The following is a 23,921-nucleotide window of genomic DNA, read 5'->3' as shown; positions in this document are numbered from 1 at the left end:
TGTACTTAAAAACCATTTCTCAAAATTGCATGTTTAGTCTTACCCTGGTTGTATTGAGGAAAATTACAAGTACAAATCACAAAGGAACTATAGTTAGCCAGAGAACAAAGCCTGTGAGACCACTGAACCTTTTGTGTGCATGCCTTGTCTCTTCAAATGCCATTCCCCTTCTTGTTCAAAAATCTGGCAGTGCACAATCCTGGCAAATCCTTTGTGCACATAATGAAGAAAGACTAAAAGGCCAAATTATCCTAGTAAGGTCATTTAAGGTAATGACATATTATATTCAGCTCCTATTGAAATACAAGAGACTTAATGTATAATAAATCTTATTACAAAGGGTGAGCCATCCAGCAAGAAAACAATAACGTGCAATTGTAACACAGTTGTTGCACACATAGCATCTTTTTGGATATTGAATTATTTCTAATTCTTAGAATTTAGAACTAAGGCTTGGAGTCTGAGTAGACACTGAAATTGACGGGACTTTGATTGATTTCACTGTATCTATCCTAAGTCTTGATCCGTCTAACCTTATGTGTTGAACAAAATATATGTGGATGCAGCCTAAAATTGTTAATGGGTTGTTTTAAAGACATCAACAATTATTTGTTATATCACATACTTTGTCAGTTGTAAATTTAGACTTCATTTGAAGAAGATGTCTTATGCAATCCTTTTGTCTTTCACATTTGGAAAAAATTGCAATAGTCAGTTGATACGTTTAGAAGCTTTTAACACTTGTCAGGTGGGTTTTTTTTAATGCAAACCTAAATAACGTTGCAAAATTTGCTGGTAATCTGAAATACAATCTGAAATTGGAATATAACTCTTGCAAGTGTGGATCTTGTAAATATAAATCTTGCAGCCCCGTTTTTAGACTTTTTTATTCAGTGATGTAAAATAGAACAGGGGTAGCCAATATGTTGTTGGACTACAACTCCAGTTATCCCTCGCTATTGGTTTTGCTGATTGAGGCTTATGGGAGTCCAACAATGTCTTGAGGGTGCCTCATTCTAATGTTGAGTACCAGCTGCATTGGGCTGTAATGCCAAATTATGTTTTAGTGTTATGTGGGCAAGTGTTAGGCTTACCAGCTGTCCCATTCCCTTTCCCCTTCTGTCATGGCTATGAGAAGGCAATCAGAAGCTTTAATTTCTGTTTTTAACTGTCCACAGTTTAGCATGTACAATATAGCTAAACCCAGGCGACCTGTGAGTAGTATTAACTGGTTTACTGAAACAATTTCAATCAGTGCTTTATGAAGCTAGCTTGTTTCAATAAACCATAGGCAAGATTCACCACTATATCTTCTAGTTTCCTTCACAGCTATCCCAGAATAGAGGAAGCAGGCAGCACATGAGCCCCAACACTGGTTCATGTTATGCTAAGTTATATTTTAGTACATTCAAATGCAGCAACTTTTTAGAAGACTGTCTTACTGTTAAGTTCATTTTATGCATTGAATGGGGTGTAACAAAACTCTTCAGTTCTTAGTTCATGAACAAGTTTCCATGTGCTTCCACTCCACATTCCACCCCTTGCAAACATTCCATGGTCACTGAGCATGCTCAGTTCTCATTGGGCTGCACTTTCAGTATTTTTTATTTTATTTGTGCAGACCTTGAGCTCCCCAGACTTACTGATACCTCCCTCTTGTGTGTAGATAGTGCCTTTTTTGGCTACAAAAGGACTGGCACTTAGAGAATGGGTTCATTATTAGTATACAGTGAAAGGCTTTCTGTCAGGAAACAACTGAAGAGAATACCATTGTTTAATATTCTGACTGCCAGCATTTCATGCACTGCTACCCATCCCAGGTACAGATGAGGAAAAGGTCAAATGCTAGCCCTCTTCATGTTACACAAGCAGATAACGAAGACATGAATCTCAGGAATTTGCAGCCGCAGATTTAATGAGGGCAGTGATGTCAAACCATTCATTGAAAATGTGAGGAGAATGAGGCTTTCGGCAGCTGATGTGCAGGAGAGCTACAATTGTCTTTATTGATAACCTGAATGTTGTTATGGCAAGTTGCACTAGGCATGGATAAGGAATCGTCGAGTGCTGCTGGCTGTAAATTAAAGTGCCAACCTTGTCACAGCTTATTAACAGGTTACCTTCAGTCAAGTTTAAAGGAGCAAGCCTGTTCTTAAATGGCTATTATTTGAAAGGGACACATTTAGTGGAATTTCACCCCCACTATCACCATTCCATTACTTCAAAAAAATCTTGATTGTGTACAGGCATTCATTGAATAATAATAATAAAATAGTAAAGTTGTTGCATGAGAAACAATTTTAGTAAGCACTGAAAAAACATCAGTGTTGGCACTCAGAGAGGAGTTGGTTCTGTAAGATGGGTGCCACCATAGAAAAGGCCCTCCCCCTGATTTCTGCTAACCAGAGATAATTGGGACCAAAACTATATAGTGGTTTACTGGTAAGGACAAGCACTTTGAACTGGGTCAGGAAACAAATAAGTTCCAAAGCAGGTGATAACATGTATGAAAATATGAGATCACCAAACCATGAATGACACTGGAAAGGTCTCTCCCAGCAACAGGGGCTGCCAGTGAATCAGTCAAAACTGATAACAGACATGCTGCAGCCGCAAGCAGGGAATCCAAGAGCATGCCCCCATATGACCTCTGTCAGTTCTTTCATGGGCAACATTAAATACAATACTCAGTCATAAGGAATTCAATGGGATAGCTGCTCCAAGATAGCTGGAATCTGCCGTTATGAGAAAAATGTGATAATTACTATGCTAACAAGCCTTCACCAGCTAGGATGGGCAAAGGTCTAGAGTGCGTTAAGTCTCAACCCATGCTGTGACTTTTCTGAATCCTCTGGCAGAATCAACTGAAACTCCTCTGAGCAAATCTGACACATAGGTGCTAAGGGGCTTTCCAGTAAATTCCCTGTAAGAAAAGCGGAAATAACTTAGCAAAGGAAGAATGCTACTAAATATTTAACCACATGCTAAAGGTTAATCTGTTTCAAGAGGCTTGTTTGCCAGAGAATTTTGGGAAGAAATGTAGGTGGGGAAAGCATTTCTATTTTGGGAATATACGTTTGATATACCCTGCTCTAACATGAGGCCGCAAGGGATCTCCTGTTCAGCTTACTGAACAGATCAACACCTGAAACATCTAAACCAGGTGATGCTCTTGGCCCACTTGTTGCATTTAATTTACAGTACTAAGGCTATTGTAGTGTACATGAAATCTGGGAATCTTTGGAACTGTCCAAATTGCTTGCTTGTGAAGCACAATCCTATATGTACTTGCTCAGAAGTAAATTCTACTTTGTTTAGTGGAGCTTACTTTGACGTAAATATGTTGCAGAACGTAGCCTAAGTGTGCTTTCTCCGCTAGTGGAATTTATGAACTAAGCCTAATGAAGAAACCTTACCCCCCTCCCATTTTTTTGTACAGCATAATTCTACACTTCAATTCTCTGTGCAGGAGCTATAAACTCAAGTGTATCCAAGTCTGTTGTCTCCATTTCTGGAAAACGGAAACTGAAAATTAAGGTGTAACCCTCCTTCAAGAACATCCAAATTGTAGGGGGGGGGTTGCTTTGCAAGCGGCAAAGATTATTAATATGGGGAGCAACAACCACTGCCCATTGGCCACCTCCCCTACATTTATACTTTAAATGTACAAGAGTATACTTTATACTCTTGTAGACTCTTGTGCAAGATTAAACGGGGTGAAAAGTGGTGATAGTCTTCTCTAGGAAGCAAAGATAAACAATACACTCACTTGAATTGCATAATTTAGCTAGGTGTCCAACTGGAGCACAGAAGGAATCTGTTTCCTGATTCCAGAGTTTTCATCCAGTTTGGATAGTGAGTGTTTTTGATCCAATTGTTTTGTGGCAACAGCTGTTCACCAGCTGCTGTCAGAGGTAAACGAGATACCAGTTTATTTTTAAACTTTAGTTTGCTAAATGAACATTTCCTTCAGAAGCCTCACCTCAGCACCAAAATATCTTCTCAGATTCCTAGAATTGCTGGTGTACCATGTGAATTTTGACTACTCTTCTGTATGCTGAAAACCAACCCAAAAGTAAAATGGAAGGTTATGTTAGCTGGAAAGAAGCTGCTGCTGTTTTACATGTTTATAACAAAAATGTAAAGAACAGGAAGGAGGAAGAAGTTGCAGTGTAGGATATGGGGAAAATAGAATGTTAGGAAAGTCCCACCATGAAACAAACTGGAGGAGGAAAACCAGGTACGCAGGTGAAATTGGATTCTGAGAAAACCATCCAATGGTGCTTCAGAAATTTTATGTACCCTTTATATAAGAAAACTATGGGAATTTTGTGGATAGTAGGCGAGGATATATTGATTAAATATTATCCTTCCTAACTCACGCTAATGAGTCACACATATATATAGCAGAGTTCATTCCCCGTTATACACAGCAAGAAGCTAGTTGCAGATTCGTTTGAATCACTTTAGTTAAGCAATCCATTCTGGCACCCCCAGATTGGTGTGTATTCCTGGTAAGACCCCTTTGATTCCCTCCTAAAAGAATAAAGACACAAGAGTCTTCTTTAAAAGTAATGAAAAGTTTACTTGCATTCAGTTCACAGTATGATCCCTGAAGGCAGGCTTTAGCTTGTAGTTACAGATAGAGTGTGGCTTACATCCTTTATGAGAATGGGCCCATGTTCTGCTGGCTAGGAGCCAGCAGTGCAGTCCAAGAGAATAAATCGCATCAAAAGAGAGAGATGGCTGCGTAACTGGACCTTTTGTGGGGTCTGCATGGGTCATGCCCACCTATTGGTCACATGCAGGGGGAGGATCTTCAGACCAGGTGTAACAGGAAGTTCAGCTGGCTGGCTTAACATCCCCCTGTCTATGTTCACTCTAGACAAACAAGGATTGTTGTACTTGAGTGCTTCAATGGATTACATCCCACAGAACTAGTGGAAATTACCCAGTATTGCTCATGAGAATTCTAAGAAACCAAAACTGAGGTTCATAAATGGATAGTGTAATGTGTTAATTTCTAGGTCCATGCATGCCTTCCCCAAACCCAACTTGGGGAAGACTCAACCAGAATCTTGCCCCAAATAATGTTTAATTAAGGCTTTTGAAAACCTCTATTATTGGGAGGGTGAGGGGGGAAGGAAATGGTCCTGGGTTAACTGTCCTCTTCCTGCCCTGGGACACTTTAAAAAAATCTTTTTGGGGCTTGCTTCCAGTGTGTTCCATGTGTACAATATGCTGGTTAAACAGTTTACTGCAGCCAGCAGGATTGCATCCTTCCTGCACCAGCTGGTGAACGGAGGCTTCAACCTTGCTCAATTTCAGTGGTCTTCTTTAGCTATAGTGTCTTAGATTTTGCTGCTGTTTTATTTTAATTGGTTGTGAATTTTGCTGTTCTTTCACTTTGAATACCAGTGTATGTAATGTAAATTATTAATTTTGCATAAACCAAAAGAAGTATTTGCTGGCAAATGTAAATGTACCTTCGAATCTAATGCACACCTTAATTTTCACAACATAATTTGGCCAAAAAAGGTGAGCATTAGATTCAAGTAAATACGGTATGTATAATGGGGATGCAGGACTTGAAGGAAGGCTGACTGAATTGTACATAACCCATTACATTAACCACTTTTACAGCATTGGAACTTAATTAATGGCTGTCGTATAGTGGTGGAATGCTAGAGAAATAACATTAGATATTTTGAAAGTAAGAGTGCAATCCTGTACATCTCTACTCAGAAGTAATCCCACTGGCTGATATCCAGCACTGTGTTAGTGAAAGATGATTTTCAGACAAGGAATCTTTCTCTTGCCTCCTCACCCTGGAAGTCCCAGAACCACCCAAAGATGGGGAGGAAAAAGAGAATTGAGGACTTCATGAGAGGGAAAGGTTAATTGTGTGAGCTTGCATCTGCTCACACAACATTGAGTATCACCCATTGAATTCAATGACATTTACATCCAGGCAAATAGGCATAGGTTGCAGCTGCAAATTATAATTGAGAAGTCTGTTGTGTTATTGGAGCCTGGGTTGGAAAGTACATTCTATTCAGTGGTATCTGGAACTGTAAGTCTGTTGCCTGCATAAACTAATATGGATTGAATACAATGTAGCATCATTAGCACAATAATTTAGCACTAATGGAACAAGTGCATTGGATGCCATCTTCAGTTTATTATTTCAGCCAGCTTTTGGAAATCAAGAAATAATTTAACAACTTTTTACACCTTAATTGTAGAAAATTAAATGAATGAATCATGAAAAATTTGTATTAAACTAGCAAAGAACTAGTACTGTATACTTGCATGATGTGTGACGTTATAGTGATATTTAAAACAACAACAACACTATTTTTCACTTAATGTTTGCTTTTATAAGCTTTAGTTGACCCATTCTTCTTTATTCCTTCAGGGTAATTTAATTTTCAGAAACCTGTGGTTTTTTAAGTAGTGTTAGGAATTCCTTAACGTATATGTCAATAAGTATTCAGACACTCAGGATTTCAGGCAGCAAAGGCAACGATCATAAAGGTAATGATCAGAAACAGTGAGCGTATTGATAACAAAACTGAATGCACTGTGGGTATACCGTATTTTTCCCTCTATTACACGCAGATTTTTTCTCCTAAAAAGTAAGGGGAAATGTCTGTGCGTGTTATTGAGCGAATGTGTGGTCCCTGGAGCTGACAAACGCGAGTGAAGGCAAAAATCAGGCAAATATCAAATCGTCCGGAGAAGGGAGGAAAGCTGCTGCTTTCCTGCATTCTGCCTCAGGGTCTTACTGCCCACCCGCTTCTGTTTCCTTACTGTGTTTGCTCAAACGGAACAAAGAGCAGAGAAAACCCCTCCCCTCCAGGCAAGCAGAGCGTCTAATTCCTCTCCGTGCGTCTGGGACTCGAAGGCAACATGCAGGTTGGGGGGGGGGGGAGAGAAAGAGAGAGAGCTGGCTGGCTTGTGGGGGGGGGGGACGACTTTTGCCTGCCTTTCCTCCCTCCGGTAAAACCCCTCTCCTGCATTCTTAGCCAGCTGCTTCTCTGCACACCCCTCTCCTTGTCGCTTCTATGTTTTTCCTTCCCTCCCTACTTAAAACGTGGTTCCAATCACGGATCCACATGGATCCTCAGGATCTTTGCATTGAGTCACCCCAAATTCACCATCAGATCACATAGCAATGATCTGATGCAAAAACAGGGCTGCAATGGTGCAAAAACATGGTTACAAAGCACGGATCCACATGGATCCTCAGGATCTTTGCAATGGGTCACCCCAAATTCACCATCAGATCACATAGCATGTCCATGGCTACAGCCTGCACCAAAAAAATCACGCACCCACTGTTGCCTGGGGCTGCAATGGTACAAAAACGTGGTTACAAAGCATGGATCCACATGGATCCTCAGGATCTTTGCATTGGGTCACCCCAAATTCACCATCAGATCACATAGCATGTCCATGGCTACAGCCTGCACCAAAAAAATCACGCACCCACTGTTGCCTGGGGCTGCAATGGTGCAAAAACGTGGTTACAAAGCATGGATCCACATGGATCCTCAGGATCTTTGCATTGGGTCACCCCAAATTCACCATCAGATCACATAGCATGTCCATGGCTACAGCCTGCACCAAAAAAATCACGCACCCACTGTTGTCTGGGGCTGCAATGGTGCAAAAACGTGGTTACAAAGCATGGATCCACATGGATCCTCAGGATCTTTGCATTGGGCTACCCCAAACTCACCGTCAAATCACATGTCTGTGGCCGCAGCATGAAGCACAAAAATGATACATCCACTGTTTCATTCAGAATTTTTTTTTCTTGTTTTCCTCCTCTAAAAACTATGTGCGTGTTATGGTCTGGTGCGTGTTATAGAGCGAAAAATACGGTAATAGGGGACAGGGGCTACGTTGCAAGACACGACATCTATTACCACCCTTTCTATTCTTTTAGCCTTTTGTTAGTGGTTTGTAGCATGACTAGATTTCTGGGTCATTGGGCATTTTTCTCCTCCCTCCCAATTTTAGAAGAAGCTTCTTTAGTGGAATGTTGAGAATGAAGCCATGCTTTTCTTTTCTTTTCTTTTCTTTTCTTTTCTTTTCTTTTCTTATTGTACCAATCATTAACTCTTGCTGGGAGAACATTGTCCTTGTAAACAACTGCTTCACTACAGGAAGAAAAGGTTGGAGGCGGGGCAGCAGGGGAAGAATGAATAAATACTCACTTGTTCCAAATGCCTTATATAGTATTGATGCCTGGATTTTGGCAAGTTGATGCCTTGTCTTCAGAACCTCTGCTCATCCAGTCTTGTAGTTAGCTGCCAGGTAATGTTCTGTTTCCTCTCTTGGAACTTCAAAATGAAAATGAAAAAATTCAGTTTTTGCAAAAATGGAGGACGACATAGCAGTGATATAGTTTATTTCCACCATTAAATTGGTCCACACAACGATTTGTTCACCATATCAAGATTAGTTCAATAAATGAAAACCTTACAATAGAAGGTGTTGTGCAGTCTTGAAAGGGTATCAGTTTTACTTATACTGTAATTCTAGGCCCAGAAAGTGTTGAATCAAACTATTGGGAAAAATTCATCGAAGGAATAATAAGCCAGATGTTAACTGTCTACAGGCTCACCACCCCCATCCTTCTCCCTCATGTCTAAACACTACCAAATAGTGGTTCATCTTCAAATCATAGGGCAGATCAATTGTTGTTGTTTAGTCGTGTCCGACTCTTTGTGACCCCATGAACCAGAGCACGCCAGGCACTCCTGTCTTCCACTGCCTCCCGCAGTTGGTCAAACTCATGCTGGTAGCTTCGAGAACACTATCCAACCATCTTGTCCTCTGTCGTCCCCTTCTCCTTGTGCCCTCCATCTTTCCCAACATCAGGGTCTTTTCCAGGGAGTCTTCTCATGAGGTGGCCTAAGTATTGGATTCTCAGCTTCACGATCTGTCCTTCCAGTGAGCACTCAGGGCTGATCTCCTTATGAATGGAGAGGTTTGATCTTCTTGCAGTCCATGGGACTCTCAAGAGTCTCCTCCAGTACAGTAATTCAAAAGCATCAATTCTTCGGCGATCAGCCTTCTTTATGGTCCAGCTCTCACTTCCATACATCACTACTGGGAAAACTATAGCTTTAACTATACAGACCTTTGTTGGCAAGGTGATGTGTCTGCTTTTTAAGATGCTGTCTAGGTTTGTCATTGCTTTTCTCCCAAGAAGCAGGCGTCTTTTAATTTTGTGGCTGCTGTCACCATCTGCAGTGATCATGGAGCCCAAGAAAGTAAAATCTCTCACTGCCTCCATTTCTTCCCCTTCTATTTGCCAGGAGGTGATGGGACCAGTAGCCATGATCTTTGTTTTTTTTTTTTTTTTTGATGTTGAGCTTCAGACCATATTTAAAACACATTCAGTTCTCATTTAAAGCTCATAACCTCCCCCAAAGAATCCTGGGAGCTGTAGTTTATTAAAGGTGCTGGGAATTGTAGTTCTGTGGGGGGGGGGTCACACTTAACAGGATTATTTGGGGAAAATTACATGTGTTTAATGTGCATTTGATGTGTTTTAAATATATGGTATGGATATGCCCAGAGCTTATGAAGCTGACTTGTTTTTAACTAGCCGTAATTAAGGTTCTCCACAGTTTAGGGTTTGGAAGACAAGCTAAACTCTGCTCAATTTAAAATGGAAGTCCTCCTCCTGGCCACACTGGAGGGGAGGGGAAGAGCCTATGAACCTGTGTGTGCCTTAGACTTGCTTTCTCAACCTTTTAAAGCAGAGGTTGCCAACATGGTACTTTCCAGGTGTTTTGGACTGCACCACCCACCAGCCCTAGCCAGTATGTCTGGCAGTCAGAGATAAAGGGTGTTGTAGTCTGAAATAACCAGATGGTGATATGTTGACTACCCGTGTACTAATCCATGTTTAGCATTATATCAGAAAATAGCCTAAATCAAGAAAATGCAAGTTTATCATATGCCAATGCCGTTCACTTAATGTCCCTAGAAATTGCAGTCTACTATTTATGAAAGCTGCAGTCAAAAAAGAGAATCTTAAGATCATTTCTCAGACTATCAGAAAAGTTTGTTTTAATTTACTGCTTTTTCCAAAATAAAAATGCATTTAAAAGATCTATAAAAATTTTAAATCGCTTAATATCAACATACCACTTAGAACTATTTCTAAATTATTATTTCTACATTTGTACAGACTAGTTTGGAAATATGAATATCCCAGAATTATGTCTAATTTTAAAATACAATTGGACTTTGAGGAGAGGGAGATAAGGAATAAGAAAACTCTTATAAGAAAACTGGGCTTACCATATTTAAATATCCACACCTCCCTAAGAAATATTGTAACACTCCTAATCTCAGCTGATAAAAGTATGAGCCTAGTTTGAGGTGAATTTTTTAAATCTAAAATTGTTCTTACTTTTCAGTTGCCTTCTGTAGAAATCGGACATAGGAGATTTTGAGAGATCTAAAGTATATAATAAGAAATGAATTTAAAAGCAATTGTTTGTGCTGAAGTGTTCAGCTTTTGTGTCTTCTAGCTGAAGGTGTTGCAAAGTTTAATAGCTAGGCAGTCACATCTATTGCAGCAAAAAGCACTTCAGCTAAATCAGTGTTAGCTTCCATTTAAGGAAGAATGTCTGCTACAACCATTGGTATTTACTAACTGTGCCTATGAAAACATTCCTTTTCACCCTCAGATGCTCATTCAGCTGTCTGTTGTCTAAGGGACATTATTACAGGCTTTACCATGCAGTTGGAAAAATTAACTGCACATTTTAATACTGTGAACAGTAGCATCTGACTTCCACCTCTGTAGAATTTAGTTACTGCAATGCTGCTGTTGTGATGGTTCTAAAAACTTTTTGCATAAACCACAATTTTTTGCAGATTGTGGGTGCTGCAAATGCTTTAAAAACAAAATAGTCTTCATGATCAGACTCAGCAGTTGAATTCATCCTGCCTTGTCTAGAAATAGGTTAACCCCTTGAAATTCCCACAGCAGCCAATGATAGGGAAGCCTGTGTGAGTACCATGGTGCTCTCTCCGCCCAGGAAAAAGTGTGGTGCAGTTCACTACTTTATTTCCTTCCAGATGGTGGGAGTGGGCTTTTCAGGTGAAGATGGAATGGGGGGGGGGACTGACCAGTGGAAAAGTGGTGAAAAGGGGAAGTTACTGGGGGAGAGCTAAGTAAGCAAATGGGCAGCCAGCCATTTATTGCAAGGCTGTGTTGGTATGTCGGAAGTAAAACAGCTGTGGAGGAATGTAAGTAATGTGAGGAATGCTTGCATTGGGAAAGTGGCTAATTATCCCTTGAAAGGTTGCAAGGTTTTTGAACATCTTTCTCTCCCAAGTCACTTTGCATAGCCATTGTTCAGCTTGTTCGATTATAACCCGGTGGCAAAGCATTTAATAAGATGGAATAGAAAGGTCCCCAAAGACTATATTGATGAAACTGCTCAGGCTTGAATAAGTCTACAGAAGAAAGTTCAGAGGACTAAAATTCATCAGAGAGGGGTTTTGTTAAGCAAAGAATCAAACAGGTCCCTGTATTAAAGGTCAGGTGGATCAGGCTCAAGAACTGCAAATGCTAATAGAGGTGGGTGGATTTTTTGAAAGAAGCACCATTCTATCCCCTGAGCAGATACTGAAATTCAAAATGGGTTGTATAATAGATTGGAATATATTTTTATTAATAAAAGACATTCTGCTCTTGTATTTTTACCTTCAGTTTATCCCAAGGGATAGGTGTAGTCAGTTTTGAATGGCACTGGCAATATATGGTTTCAAAGTCTGGTTGAGAATTGTGTTCTTTGAGCCATGTGTTTTAATCATCCTTGATTTAGGCATCTGCTTTTTTTGTTGTTGCTGCTCTTGTTTCCACAACTTGAGGTTTAGAAGGAAGTATAATTACTGTAATCTCAAGTGTTTATTTCACTACTAAGGAATTTAATCAATTCTCTATATAAAGCTCAGATGTGTAACTGTGTAAGTATCCTTTTAAATAAATGGCTGTATCAGAGTCAGCATATTTGGAATTGTTGCTGATAGGCTATTGAATCCAGCAGCTTTTTAAAAATACAAACTCACAGGAAGATTATTCGAGCAGTGTGTGTGCACGCACACATACTCTCTCGCTCTCTCTCTCTCACACCCACCCACACACATGCATGCTTGTGTGTGTATATAAATATATATGTATCTCCACACACATAATAAACACACACAAACATACCTTTCCTGATAGAGAAGCAATGTATAGAAGCTGAGAAAATAATGAAAAAAAATCTAAGTGTAATTTACCCCTTAAATCTTGGACACTCTGAAACATTTAAAGACGTTAAAACCCTGAAATTCCATGGATTAGTTCAGCCATAATAGAAAACTATGGTTGTCCAGTATGAGAACAAGGTGTGGCCAGCCTTGTGCTTCCACATTTCCCCCTTCTACCTCTTATTTCATGTAGCGCAGAAGATCAACATCCCTCCAGATTTCCTTGAACTATAACTTCTATCATCCCTGGGCATTGGCTGTCTTGGGTGGGGCTGATGGGAGCTGGAGTTCAACAACATTTGGAGAACACAATGTTAATTACCATTGGCTTAAGCTATGCTGAATACTGCTGAATTGTCTCCAACCATAGTTTAACAAAACAGTTCCCAAAGTTCAGGAAATCATGGGAAACTGGTTGGTATAGAATCAAAACCTGCTCCTCACAGACGTGAGAAAAGGGGGCGCTCACAAACTTGAAGCTGTTCTGCAGTGAGTGCTGACTTCAGCAGAGACAAACCAAGATTACCCTGGACAGCTCCATGCAGGGCTCAGGAGTTCATGAGAACAAAACTCAGATATTGCTTCAGCAGCAGTCAGCCTCCAAATGAGCTGTAGCTATCTCCACGTTTGCTGAGAGAAGCCTCTTATTTAAAAGACCCCAGCTTGATGTATCAGTTATTGACTGTGACAAAGTAGAGGAGACTGTGGTTGTACTAGAACTTCTGAGTTGGAGTTGTCACAGGAGGGCCACACAACATTGTCATGCTGGATGGATACTGGCACCATGGGCTCTTCTGGAAGAAGTTGGTTAGGTGCTTCTGGGGCTGGCACTGAGGGCAATTCCTTCTCCCACGCTGAATCTCCAACCTCATCTCCTGATGAAAAAGAGCTTGGCACCAGGGGCATAACCAGGTTCCTCATTATATCTGCATTATGCCCATGTGACTCAAAACATCTGATATGGAATGCAGGGGCTTACATGAGGTCTGTTTTGTAAGATGGGTTACTGGTGCTAATAGTAATGGGCCACAGCTCTCCTGAACAAAGCATCTATGCTAGAATGTGCACAGGGCTGACTGAGCATAATTATCTCGACTGCTTCATTTTCTGCCTCTCACCAAGCAACAGAACAGTTCTCCTAGAGGTTTCTCAATATGCAAGTGGCTCAGAGGATCTAACATGGATGGCACTTCTTAGTTTTCCAGTAGCTACTTTAGGATGCTGCCTCCATGATGCTTCTCTTTAGTGATATAGCCTTGGGGAGCAACATCCTTTTTAGGTCTCTAGGTTCCAGGGATGCTTGATAGTTGAAGTCACTGGTGACCAGAATGTCATCAGTTCTCAGAAACAGATTTAAGTGTCATTGTCATTTTTGTGACCATGGTGTTGGTGTACAAGGAACAATAATTGTCGTGTAGCATCTGTGGGGATGGCCCTTGATCTTAGAACAGCTTTGTTATCACGGGCTAGAACATGAGAACTCATACCAATGCAGGCAGCTTGTTAATCATTCTGTAACTGTGAGATGTGGTTTAGCAAATAGTCCTCTTCATTGAAGGCACCTGACTGCTTGTGTGTTATTTAAAAACACTGTCACGAAGAAATGTGTGGACAGAGGTCATTGGAAACATTTGGGTTGGGGCAGAAGCAGCCACAAAGGTGTAGTCTGCTCATATAGTCTGCTCAAACTGCTTCTGTTTACTGTGGATTATCTCTCTTGGTGAGATTTTTTGGGATGCCTTTTAAAAATTAACTTATTTCAAAAACTAACTTCCTTTTCCTACATTCACATTCTCCAACACACCCAGGGAGTTATATGTACTTTCTGGTTACCACTCACCTTATAAGTGAGTTTCTTTGCCGAAAGAAGGTGTGTTCTACGGTTTGGCACAATTTGGTATGGCTTCTGCTCTGCCTTTATCAATATTTCTTCTTCCCCTGACTCCTGTGTGCTTATTTTTTAAAACACCTTGATTCCTCTGAAGGCCAAGTTTGTTCAGTGTGACCCCAAATCATAGACCTCTTGCATTTCTCAGACTTTTGCCTTCTGTTTTCTGCCAACGTAGCTTTATCTTCAGATGGCTTCACAATCTGAACACTTCTTGCCTATGAAGCTTTTCGGGGGTTTTATTCTGTGATCATTTAAAATGCTGTGTTAATAATCAGTTTTAAGGTCTAGTCTCAATGTTTTCATTTTCCCAGTGCATTAACATACATTCCTTGTATTAATCTTTGCTTACTTAAGAAGTCTAATGTGTGGTTAGTGGTTCTTGTGAAGAAATCTGGCTTTTAAAGACCAGGAGACTATTTCTAAATTTTGAACTGCATTCCTAATTCTGGAAAGTCTCTTTGTTCATCAAGCTTCTGTGACAGCACAGAAATCCAGACAATACCTAGAGAAAATAATAGGTTTGCAGCAATCCAAGGGTTATGTGTTTTTCTTTCAAGTTACCTTGAGCTAGTTTTGGAAAATTTGGAAAACATGCATACGTTATACTTTTCACTTTCTTAAACTACTCTGAATTTTTTCAACTATTTATGATTAGCACCAACACCAGAGCTCTACAGATAGTGCAATATTGCAGATAAGTCACCTGCAACATAACAGTGTTTTGTGTTTTAGCATCGTAAACCACTCTGATATTTTATGATATGGTGGTATAGAAATATTTTAATAAATAAATGAACTACTGTTCGTTTTAAAGAAGGTTATGCAGCATACCCGTTGATTTTCCTTATCTAAAGCCATAAAATCTACAGAATCCAGATGCTTATTTAAAAAGAAAAACCTCTCTTCATCTCACTTGAGTTTATATAATGTAAATTGAAGTTAGATGGGACGTCCTTTCTAAATTTTCAGATTGTACACAAAGTTGTCTGACAAATATAAAGGGACAAAAAACAAAGTTGCTTCTCATTTTCCATGTCTGTCGCCACTTGCTCCATCAACATACTTTATTGCAATTTTAAGATCTGTATATTCATTTTTATAATCAAAGCCAGCTTTCCATAGTCAAAGGAGGCCCTTACTCTGGGTGAAGGCTGTTGAGTCAGACCTTGCTAAGAAGCTTTCTGACTTTTTAGAAATATATTTGCTGAAAAATACATTTGGGGAAGAAAAATGGCCACAGGGTGAAAAATCTCCCTTAAAGCTATGACCTGCCAGGACTAGTGATGGCTTCATTTGGCTTCAGATGTGCCCTGAAGCACTTCTGAATTTTAAGTGTAGTCTGACCATTTTCTCATCTGGCCCAGGATTTTCTAGCCCTGCTACCAGAAGATGCTAGTAATTGAGCCTAGAGCCTGATATGCATGCTAAGCCATTGGTACTCTGGGAATGCAAGCAATCCAAAAGCCTTAGAATGATGGAAACAACTTTGGCATATGGGATGGGAGGAAGGAGTGTTCCTAGAAATGAGATGTGTAAACTGGAAAATAGTATGAAGGACCTGAGTCCAGGTTGAGTTAGGGAAGGGTAGCACCTCTGACGGGTTGTGAATTAAGTCCCAGCAGATGTGGGCATAAGTGCTTTAGCTTGGAAGGTTTCAAGTGAAATTACTTGCTAGATCGGGGTAGGCAACCTAAGGCTCATGGGCCGCAAGCGGCCTATTGTGGTCTTTTAACTGGCCCACAAGCCGCCCCTGAACCAACCCACCCACTCAGCAAATCCCCGCCCGCTGCACTAAACCAGCGCGGCACAGGGACTCACTTCCATGGCGCCGGAAATCGCATCTGCGCATGCATAGACACCAAAAATCATGTCTGCGCAGATGCCGGAAATCGTGGGCGCGTGTGTGAGCGGGCGCATGCACACAATCCAGCCCACGGAGGGATCTCCACTGGAGTGAACCGGCCCAGACAAGGTAAACCTTGCTGACCCCTGTGTTAGAATGTGAGCAAGTGGAGTGAATGTGCAAGGTTGCAGTTAAAAGGGAATGAGAGTGGAGAAGGGTGTTGCAGTTTTGCTTTTCGTTCCTTCAAAAATGCCTCAGTGCCTGCGCTCTTTCTGCTCCCTGCCAGTCATTCTCTTCTCTCCATTTATCTGGGGGAGGGAACACAGTTGCGCCTTTGCCAACCCACACTTCCTTCCAGTTGTGCCTCATTCTTTATGTTGTGGGAGGAAGAGTTGTTTACAGGCAGATTGTGAGGCAATCAGCAGGGAAATTATTTCTCCACTCCTGTGTTGAGGTTTGTATAGCTCTGTTGAGATTGCTCTCCCCATTCACCTCTTTTCCTACAGCTGCTGGGGAAAGCAGACATGCTTTTGTATCCAATGAACTTGTTCCATTAGCCCAAAGACTTTCATGTGTGCAAAGGGAGTTTCTCTACCTCTCCTCTCCCCACATACCCCATCAACTCTGCTGCAGAAGGTTGGGGGAAAACCCAAAATAGATTTGGGAGGGGCACAGTGAGAGGAGTTGGAGAGGAAGTCACATTGTGCAAGTGTAAGTCCTTGTCCTAATGGGATGACTTTGATAGATACATCCCACTGTGTGTGAGAGAGATAATAAGCATTAAAATAATCCTATTGTTTATCTTTACTTACGAAAGTGTACTATTATGAGTCAGTCCTGCAAGTGACTCAAACATGTGGATACAGTACTGTTGTCTGGTTGTGTCTGGCAATAACTTTTTCACAGTGAGGAAAGCGCTTGCCTTACCAAATGATTCTTCTATTTCTTTCCCCCAACAATTATAGAATTTGCCCAATGATAATTTACTTTGATTTTTCTTTGTAATTTACGTTTTTGTCTTAAGTAGCACTAGTGGTGTTCTGCATCTTGAAGCACATCATGAGAAGTTTTGTTTACCAGAGGGAAGGTTAGCCTGCGGCCATTTGAAGGCTAGATTTGGACCACAAGCCACTATCGTTTCTTTACACAAATCTTCACACCCCTGCCAAAATTTCAGTATGAAGGCTAAATTATCTATCTGAGCTTTCAGCTGTCCCTCTGAATTTTCCATCTGTTTTGCTTCATTTTATACTTGCAGACTTAAAAGAAATGCTGATGAAAAATATGAGAGTTCTAATAGCAAAGTTCTATGGCCTCCTCGCTTGAACAATTGCTTTTTGTCTTATAACTTGTATCCTTTGAAGAACATATGAAGCTGCCTCATGTAGAGTCTTTATCATTATTCTGTCTAGCCAGATGTAATATAGCCCACTGCATCTTACACTTAACCCAGGAGTGGGTACCTTGTGGTCTTCCATATGTTGTTGAGCTGCAGATCCCATCACCCCAGACCATTAGCCATGGTTGACTGGAGGAAATGGGACTTGGAGTCCAACAACATCTGGAAAGGGTCAAAGGTTTCCTATTCCTCTCTGATTTAACTTAACGAAGAAGAACATAAGAAGAGCCTGCTGACCAATGGCCTATCTAGTCCAGCATCCTGTTCTCACAGTGGCCATCAGATACCTGTGGGAAACCCATAAGCAGGATTTGCGCACAAGAGCACTCTACCCTCCTGTAGTTTCCAGCAACTGGTATTTAGAAACATCACTTCTTCCAGCTGTGGAAGCAGAGCATAAGCATTGAAGCTAGTAGCCTTTGATCTTGACCAATAAATTCATGCCTTGTATATACTACTTTGAATGGTCATGCAGCAGCAACAACAACCACAACCACCAAACCGTAACCACTAATGTGTTTTCTTTGTAGAGCTTGGACGAATATGATGATGATGAAGCAGGACAAAAGGAGCGTAAAAGGGAAGATGCAATCACACAACAGAACACAGCGCAGAATGAATCAGCCAGTGCAGACCCAAGTGCCTCATACATATTACAGGTGAGGAGTTTCAACCCTGTTTTCTTTGAACTTCAAGAGATTCAGCACACCACTACTTCTGCCTCTGTAAGAGTTGGGTAAATGTGTTTGCCAAACTTGGTACCTCAGCTTTGTGAAATAAGTAACTTCCAGTACCTAACTTTATTTTAATGTTCAGTTTAATGCTTATTGTGAACACACACTGGTTCTTCTGACTAAACATCTATACCAAGCGTCAGCAATGTAGATCTGTCCACAGGTGCCTTCCCTGGTACCCAGAAGGTCTGCTCTGCCACCCCCCACTGAAATTAGGCTTGAATGCAGCCAGTAGTATAGGTTGTGGTGTTCACTTAGTTTCAATGTGGGTTTGTGGTGCCCACAAGAGGCCCCCAAAGGTTAAAAAACCCTCATCTATATGATAGGCATTGTCACCATTACATTGTTTGACTGTCAGACAAATATGGATATGTATTATTACAATTGGAAGTTTTAATTGGCAAGGGCAAGTATTCAATACATCAGTCCTAATGCTAACTGGCAAGGGCAAATTTTAAAAGACGGGGCTGAAAGTTAAGTGGTTGTTTTGTTTCTTGAGGCTCTAGGGTGTCTGCTGTAATATGCAGTGATATGGTCTTTCTTTCAACACAAGGAAGGTGAAAACGTTTCCTTAAGACAGAATTGATCTCATACTTCTTTCAGCATCCCAGTTAACAAATTGTTTCTTGGTCATGGATACTTAAGTTGAGATTTCTGCATTGCAGGGGGGTTGGACTAGATGACCCTTTAGGTCCCTTCCAACTCTACAATTCTAGGATTCCAGTGACATTTATGGAAAGAAAATGTACTGTCCTCTGCAGCCACGTGCAACCCTGCTGCACAATGAACAATGTTAGATAGGCTGCTGGGGAGAATGGCCTGAAATTAGGTGGAGGCTCACCTGATTTTGGTCAGTTTCACCACGTCGCATATTGTTTAGGAGGGCCCCTCAACTATCCAGGAGCTTTTCAGTGGCTATGGATAACTGCAAGGGAAAGGAAGAGTCAGGAAATTTTCCATGCAATTTTTCCATTGATTTATCTGCACAAAAGTAGATTTAGTTTATTAAGCAATATTCAGAATAGTTCTGCATTTTTTTAATAGTTAATTTGCCCCAGCCTTTCAAAATACGTACCATAAAGCATTTTCATTTGGATACTTGAAATTGCATTGTGTTCTATTCTTGCAATTCTTTCAATGTTTTTAGTGCTTTTTGAAAAAAGAATTGATTAGACTTTCAGATGTCATACATCTATAGCCATTTTCCATTTGGGGCTCTCTTGTTGTCATTAGCATAATGGCATTTTAAAGACAGGCGTATGGTTGTGCTAACTGCATTCCTAAATCATTTCCTGTGGGTGGTAGCTCTGCCAGCCAGTAGCACCACAATGAAACACAGAAGGGGGGTGCAGCAGTGATGTTTGTGTGTTTGCAGTTGTGCATTTCTGTCACTATCATAGTTGCTGGAGTAGTTTCTGGACACCTCCTTTATTCAGGGAGTCAGTTTGAATACTGGAATGAACCTTACTCATTAGCACTGACTTTCAAATAACATTTCAGACTGAAAATTATTTTTTAAAAACAGGCTATAAATTAAGGGCTGAAACAACAAAACCCTGGTATGGTGGCATGTTGACTCCCTCCTATCCACAATGAATCATTAACATAAATGTCCATCTTTGGGAGGACTTTTATGTATTTGGAGTTTGCAAAAGATTCTATATGCTGTCTTCAAGATCTGGAAAGCAGCAGGCAGGTTAGAGAACTACCACTTTGAAGTCTGCTGTCAATTTCAGAATGGTCTGTAGACAAATGGTTGAAGAGGTGGCAGCGTTTTTGTGAAACGCACCCTTGCAGTTCTTTAGCTTTTAAATTAATTTATTCCTATTTGTGCTCTGCTAAATGGCTCCATAGAGCCCTCAGGGTGACTTACAAGTAAAGCAAAACAAGCAAACAGGCCTACAGTGATGAAACAGGAAAAAACCAACCGAGCTAACCAACTATACAATAAATGAAACAGCCTAAAAGCAGCACTAAAATATTTCTTTTTTCCATCCCTGCTGTTCTGTGTCTGGTAGATAATTAATAATAAACATCAAGTCATGTTCCCAAAAAGTTAATTTTTTTTATAAATATAAAATGGAGCTGGCTTGCCCCTGAACAGCTGAGACAATAAACTAGTATTTTTCTTTTGATAAAGGATGGCAAACAGATCCTGGAGCACCTCCATTGTCACCAGCCTAATTTTGATCTTGCTTCCAGAAATAAGTAATTTTCATTTCAAAGTTGTCATTTTGCCTGTAGATTAAAATGACTTCATCTTTTCAGCACTAATCCCTTTTAGACAATTGTTAAAGTTTGGGTAAGACTGCTGCAAGAATCTTTAATGAGCTTACAAGGAAAGACCTCTTGAGCAATTTAAAGGTGTTCTTGCTCCACTGTCAGAGGCAGAATGCCTCTGAGTAACAGTTGTTGGGAATCACAAGTAAGGAGACGTCCTGCTTGCTGGTGTCTCCTAGACATCTGGTTGGCCACTGTGAATAGGATATTGGGCTAGATCAGGCATAGGCAAACTCAGCCCTCCAGGTGTTTTGGAACTACAATTCCCATGATCCCTGACCGCTGGTCCTGTTAACTAGGGATCATGGGAGTTGTAGTCCAGAAACAGCTGGAGCGCCAAGTTTGCCTATGCCTGGGCTAGATTGACTTTTGGCCTTGTGAAACAGGACTTCCCCTCTGTTCTTGTGTTCTTATTATGGTCCCTCTAGCTCAGTATTTCCTATAGTGACTGATAAGTGGGGGAGGCCCTGTTGATGGTGCAGGGTGAATCTTGATAGGGCATTCTCAGTTGTAGTTCCCTGTTTGTGGAATGCCCTCCCTGGTGAGGTGTGTCTGTCTCCCTAAGCACTAACTTTTCAGGACAAAAAGCTTGAAAACGTTCCTGTTTACCCATACATTTGATGGCTGAAAGATACTGACTGGAATCCAGGGTCACATTGCAGTTTGACAGACAGGATGACCCTGCCTCTCCTCCCCCATGTCCTGTTCTGGAGGTTCTCTCCCCCAAGGCCATTTCAGGGGGCACCTGCGGGTGTGGGGGAAGGAAAGGGGGGTGAAAGCAAGTGCATAGGGCTTGCACTGACGGGATTCATTAGGTGAATCCTGCCCAGTGTTTCTGCTATACTTGAATGATTTCTGACTGTTTCTAAATGCTTCCAGGGGCTTGTAATTGTTTATAAGTGTTTTAAATCTGTTTCTATTTTTGCTTTTGTTTTTACTGTTTTACTATTTTGGTGTTTACAACCCTGGGTTTCTTTGGGAGGAAGAGTGGGATAGAAATTTATAGAATAATAACAGACCGGAAAATGTTCCAAAATTCAATCTGTCCTGTCCACTTAACTTTCAGTTTAGTCCCATTGCTCCACCTTCAGAATTCTGTTGAAATAATAATAAAAAGATTAAATTTTATCCTAAATCTTCATTTAAAATCCAAGTGAGTGAGTGAGCAAGCAAAAGAATGAGCTGCTGTATGTTGCCAGTAATAAAACATTCAAGAGAAATACTATTTATTCCAGCAATGTGAAAGGCAATATGTATAACTAAGTCATATCTCTAAGCCTCTGGTGACTATTTAATTGTGTGGGAATACAGAGGTTTGATGTATTAGTATGAGTTCCTGTTAGTAAACAGCACTGAAAGCCTTCCTGACACTAGTTTCCCTAGAGCTTTGTAGTGGCATGCTAATTGCCAAAAGTTCCTTCCAAACTAGCTGCAGCAAATTACAAAAGAGGGGGAAGTTTTCCATGCTTTTATGTGTAGACTTTTTTTTTTGTTATAACTAGTCATAAAGACCCCACGAGTAAAGGATGTTTGGGGGAATGTTGCAAGCATGAAATGCGTGTGTGATTAACCAACAAAAATCTTACATTGTATCTTAGCTATAGTGGTTAACAATTGGGTGCACTGCATGATCTCGTGCTGTGGAGTTAGCAGGACTTAAATTGGGTGGGTATGGTGGTCTGTGTTATTGAATAGATGTCTCCCCCCAAAAAAAAAATGGTTTTGCAATTTGTGAAATGAGAACACTCCTAAGACTTCTATTCTTCTTTTAGGGCCAAAGTCATGGTCCTGTTGTTTAAGTTTGAGTCGGCTGAAATGCATTCTGCCATTACAATGAGAATTATACATTAATTCTAGTCTTCACCACAATGTCTTTTTTCTAGTCCCTAATTCTGTGTGCTCTCCTTTTCTCTGGTGGTGAACATGCTAGTTCTGTCAAGGTTGCTACTAAAATATCCTCCTCTCCCCACCCCCACTGCCACGAGCTGCTTACAGATCTTTTAAAAGTGCTTTTTAGTGTTTAACTATAATTTTGATCTTTTCCTTTTATGCATTTATTCTTACTCCCACCCCCACACGTTTGTAGTGTTCATAACCTTCCTTTTTTCAGTTCAAAAGAAAGGTGGGATATAAATTATAAAAGATATACCAACTTAACTCACTGCTGGCTTTTAAAATCCAGAAGCCGTTTCTCATTAAGGAACCACTTGGAAGCTTCTGTTCTGAGACACAGTTTCAATTTGGTTAAAGCCAAAGCTAAGCTCAAGGTGAAGGCATAGCTGTATCTTGAATTTAAATGTGATGGTGCTTTATCATTTGTCACTGGCCACATTTGCATGCAATGCTGAGCCATAAAGTGTGTTTTGTTAAGCCACAATATACATGAGCCGTGTGCTTGTGTGTGCAGTCTCCTTGCCTTGCATGAGTGCTTTTATACATAATTACTAGTCCCACTAAACTCACTGATCAGAGAATGGTATTTCTCGGCACACCAGAAATGCTTGTATAACTTTGGGTTTGACTGTCCTGTATTTTGATTTGATTTGCCCATTATTATGAGCAAGTAATGCTTTAAATCAGCCATTTTGTATATTAAATTTTATTCTAATTGGTTTGTTTTTGTTTTCATAGGACACCTCTAGGACAATTTCAAACAGATACAAAAGGTAAGGGACTTACCAGTATATTTTAAAGTCAAATATTGATTGATTGTGTTAATTTATATGTCACCTTACCACAGTGAGCTGTGCCCAAAACAGCTTACATTGAACACTCACTTACCAAAATACAAAGCATTTGGGTGGAGGAGAGAAGTCTACTTACAAAACATACCAAGAAATCCATACAGGAGAAAAAATATGCAATTTAGCAAACATTGAATAAATTCAGTACAGTATTACAAAAGAAAGTGCCCACACTTAAATACCTAAGTACAGAGCAAAACAAAAATCAACTGCTGATGGAGGTCTTATTGCTTCTGAACTTAGTAGAGAACCAGGGAATTAGCTAAGAGTTGAAAGATGGGGTTGGGAAAATGCATACCCTCCAGCATCCTGCTAATCAACATTGAGCTCTTCTGGGAGCTAGGTAACGGAAAAACCAAGCATCTTTTGGTCTGGCGTGAGGCAGCTGACTCAGAGCAGAGCTGCAGAACAAAAAATGGGACATTCCGAATCCAATCAGAAGACAGGATGGCTTGTGTATTTCGGGGATATCCTGATCATTTTGGGGTGGTTGAGCAGTATGAAAATGTGTATGGGTCTATGTTGTGAACCTTATCTCCCCCAAAGCCTAAAATGTGCCTCAAGAAATCTGCTAGAGGTGTCAGCTAGGCTTAAAAAGAGAATGTAACAGGCAACATTTATTGTTACAGTTGTTTCGCGATCTGCATTTTTAAATGACTTGACAGATAGCAGGCTTTTCATCAGTTGCCAGAGAAGTTGGTTTTATCTGTCGTAGCAACAGACTTCTGCAGCGTGAATC

General features: G+C 40.6%; 1 protein-coding gene across 1 annotated transcript in view; it reads left to right on the top strand.

Moving 5' to 3' along the window:
* PAWR (pro-apoptotic WT1 regulator) overlaps positions 1-23,921 on the top strand; it is a 60,546-nt gene that overhangs the window by 20,874 nt on the left and 15,751 nt on the right. The window contains exons 3-4 of the mRNA XM_053406842.1: positions 17,955-18,083; positions 23,070-23,104. Of these exons, the coding sequence (XP_053262817.1) occupies positions 17,955-18,083; positions 23,070-23,104 (164 nt within the window). The remainder of the gene's footprint in view (positions 1-17,954; positions 18,084-23,069; positions 23,105-23,921) is intronic.

The sequence above is a fragment of the Podarcis raffonei genome, chromosome 10 (assembly GCF_027172205.1).
Source record: "Podarcis raffonei isolate rPodRaf1 chromosome 10, rPodRaf1.pri, whole genome shotgun sequence".
Classification (NCBI taxonomy): Eukaryota; Metazoa; Chordata; class Lepidosauria; order Squamata; family Lacertidae; genus Podarcis; species Podarcis raffonei.
Note: the sequence above shows the minus strand (reverse complement) of the source record. Positions and strands in the feature narration are given on the sequence as shown.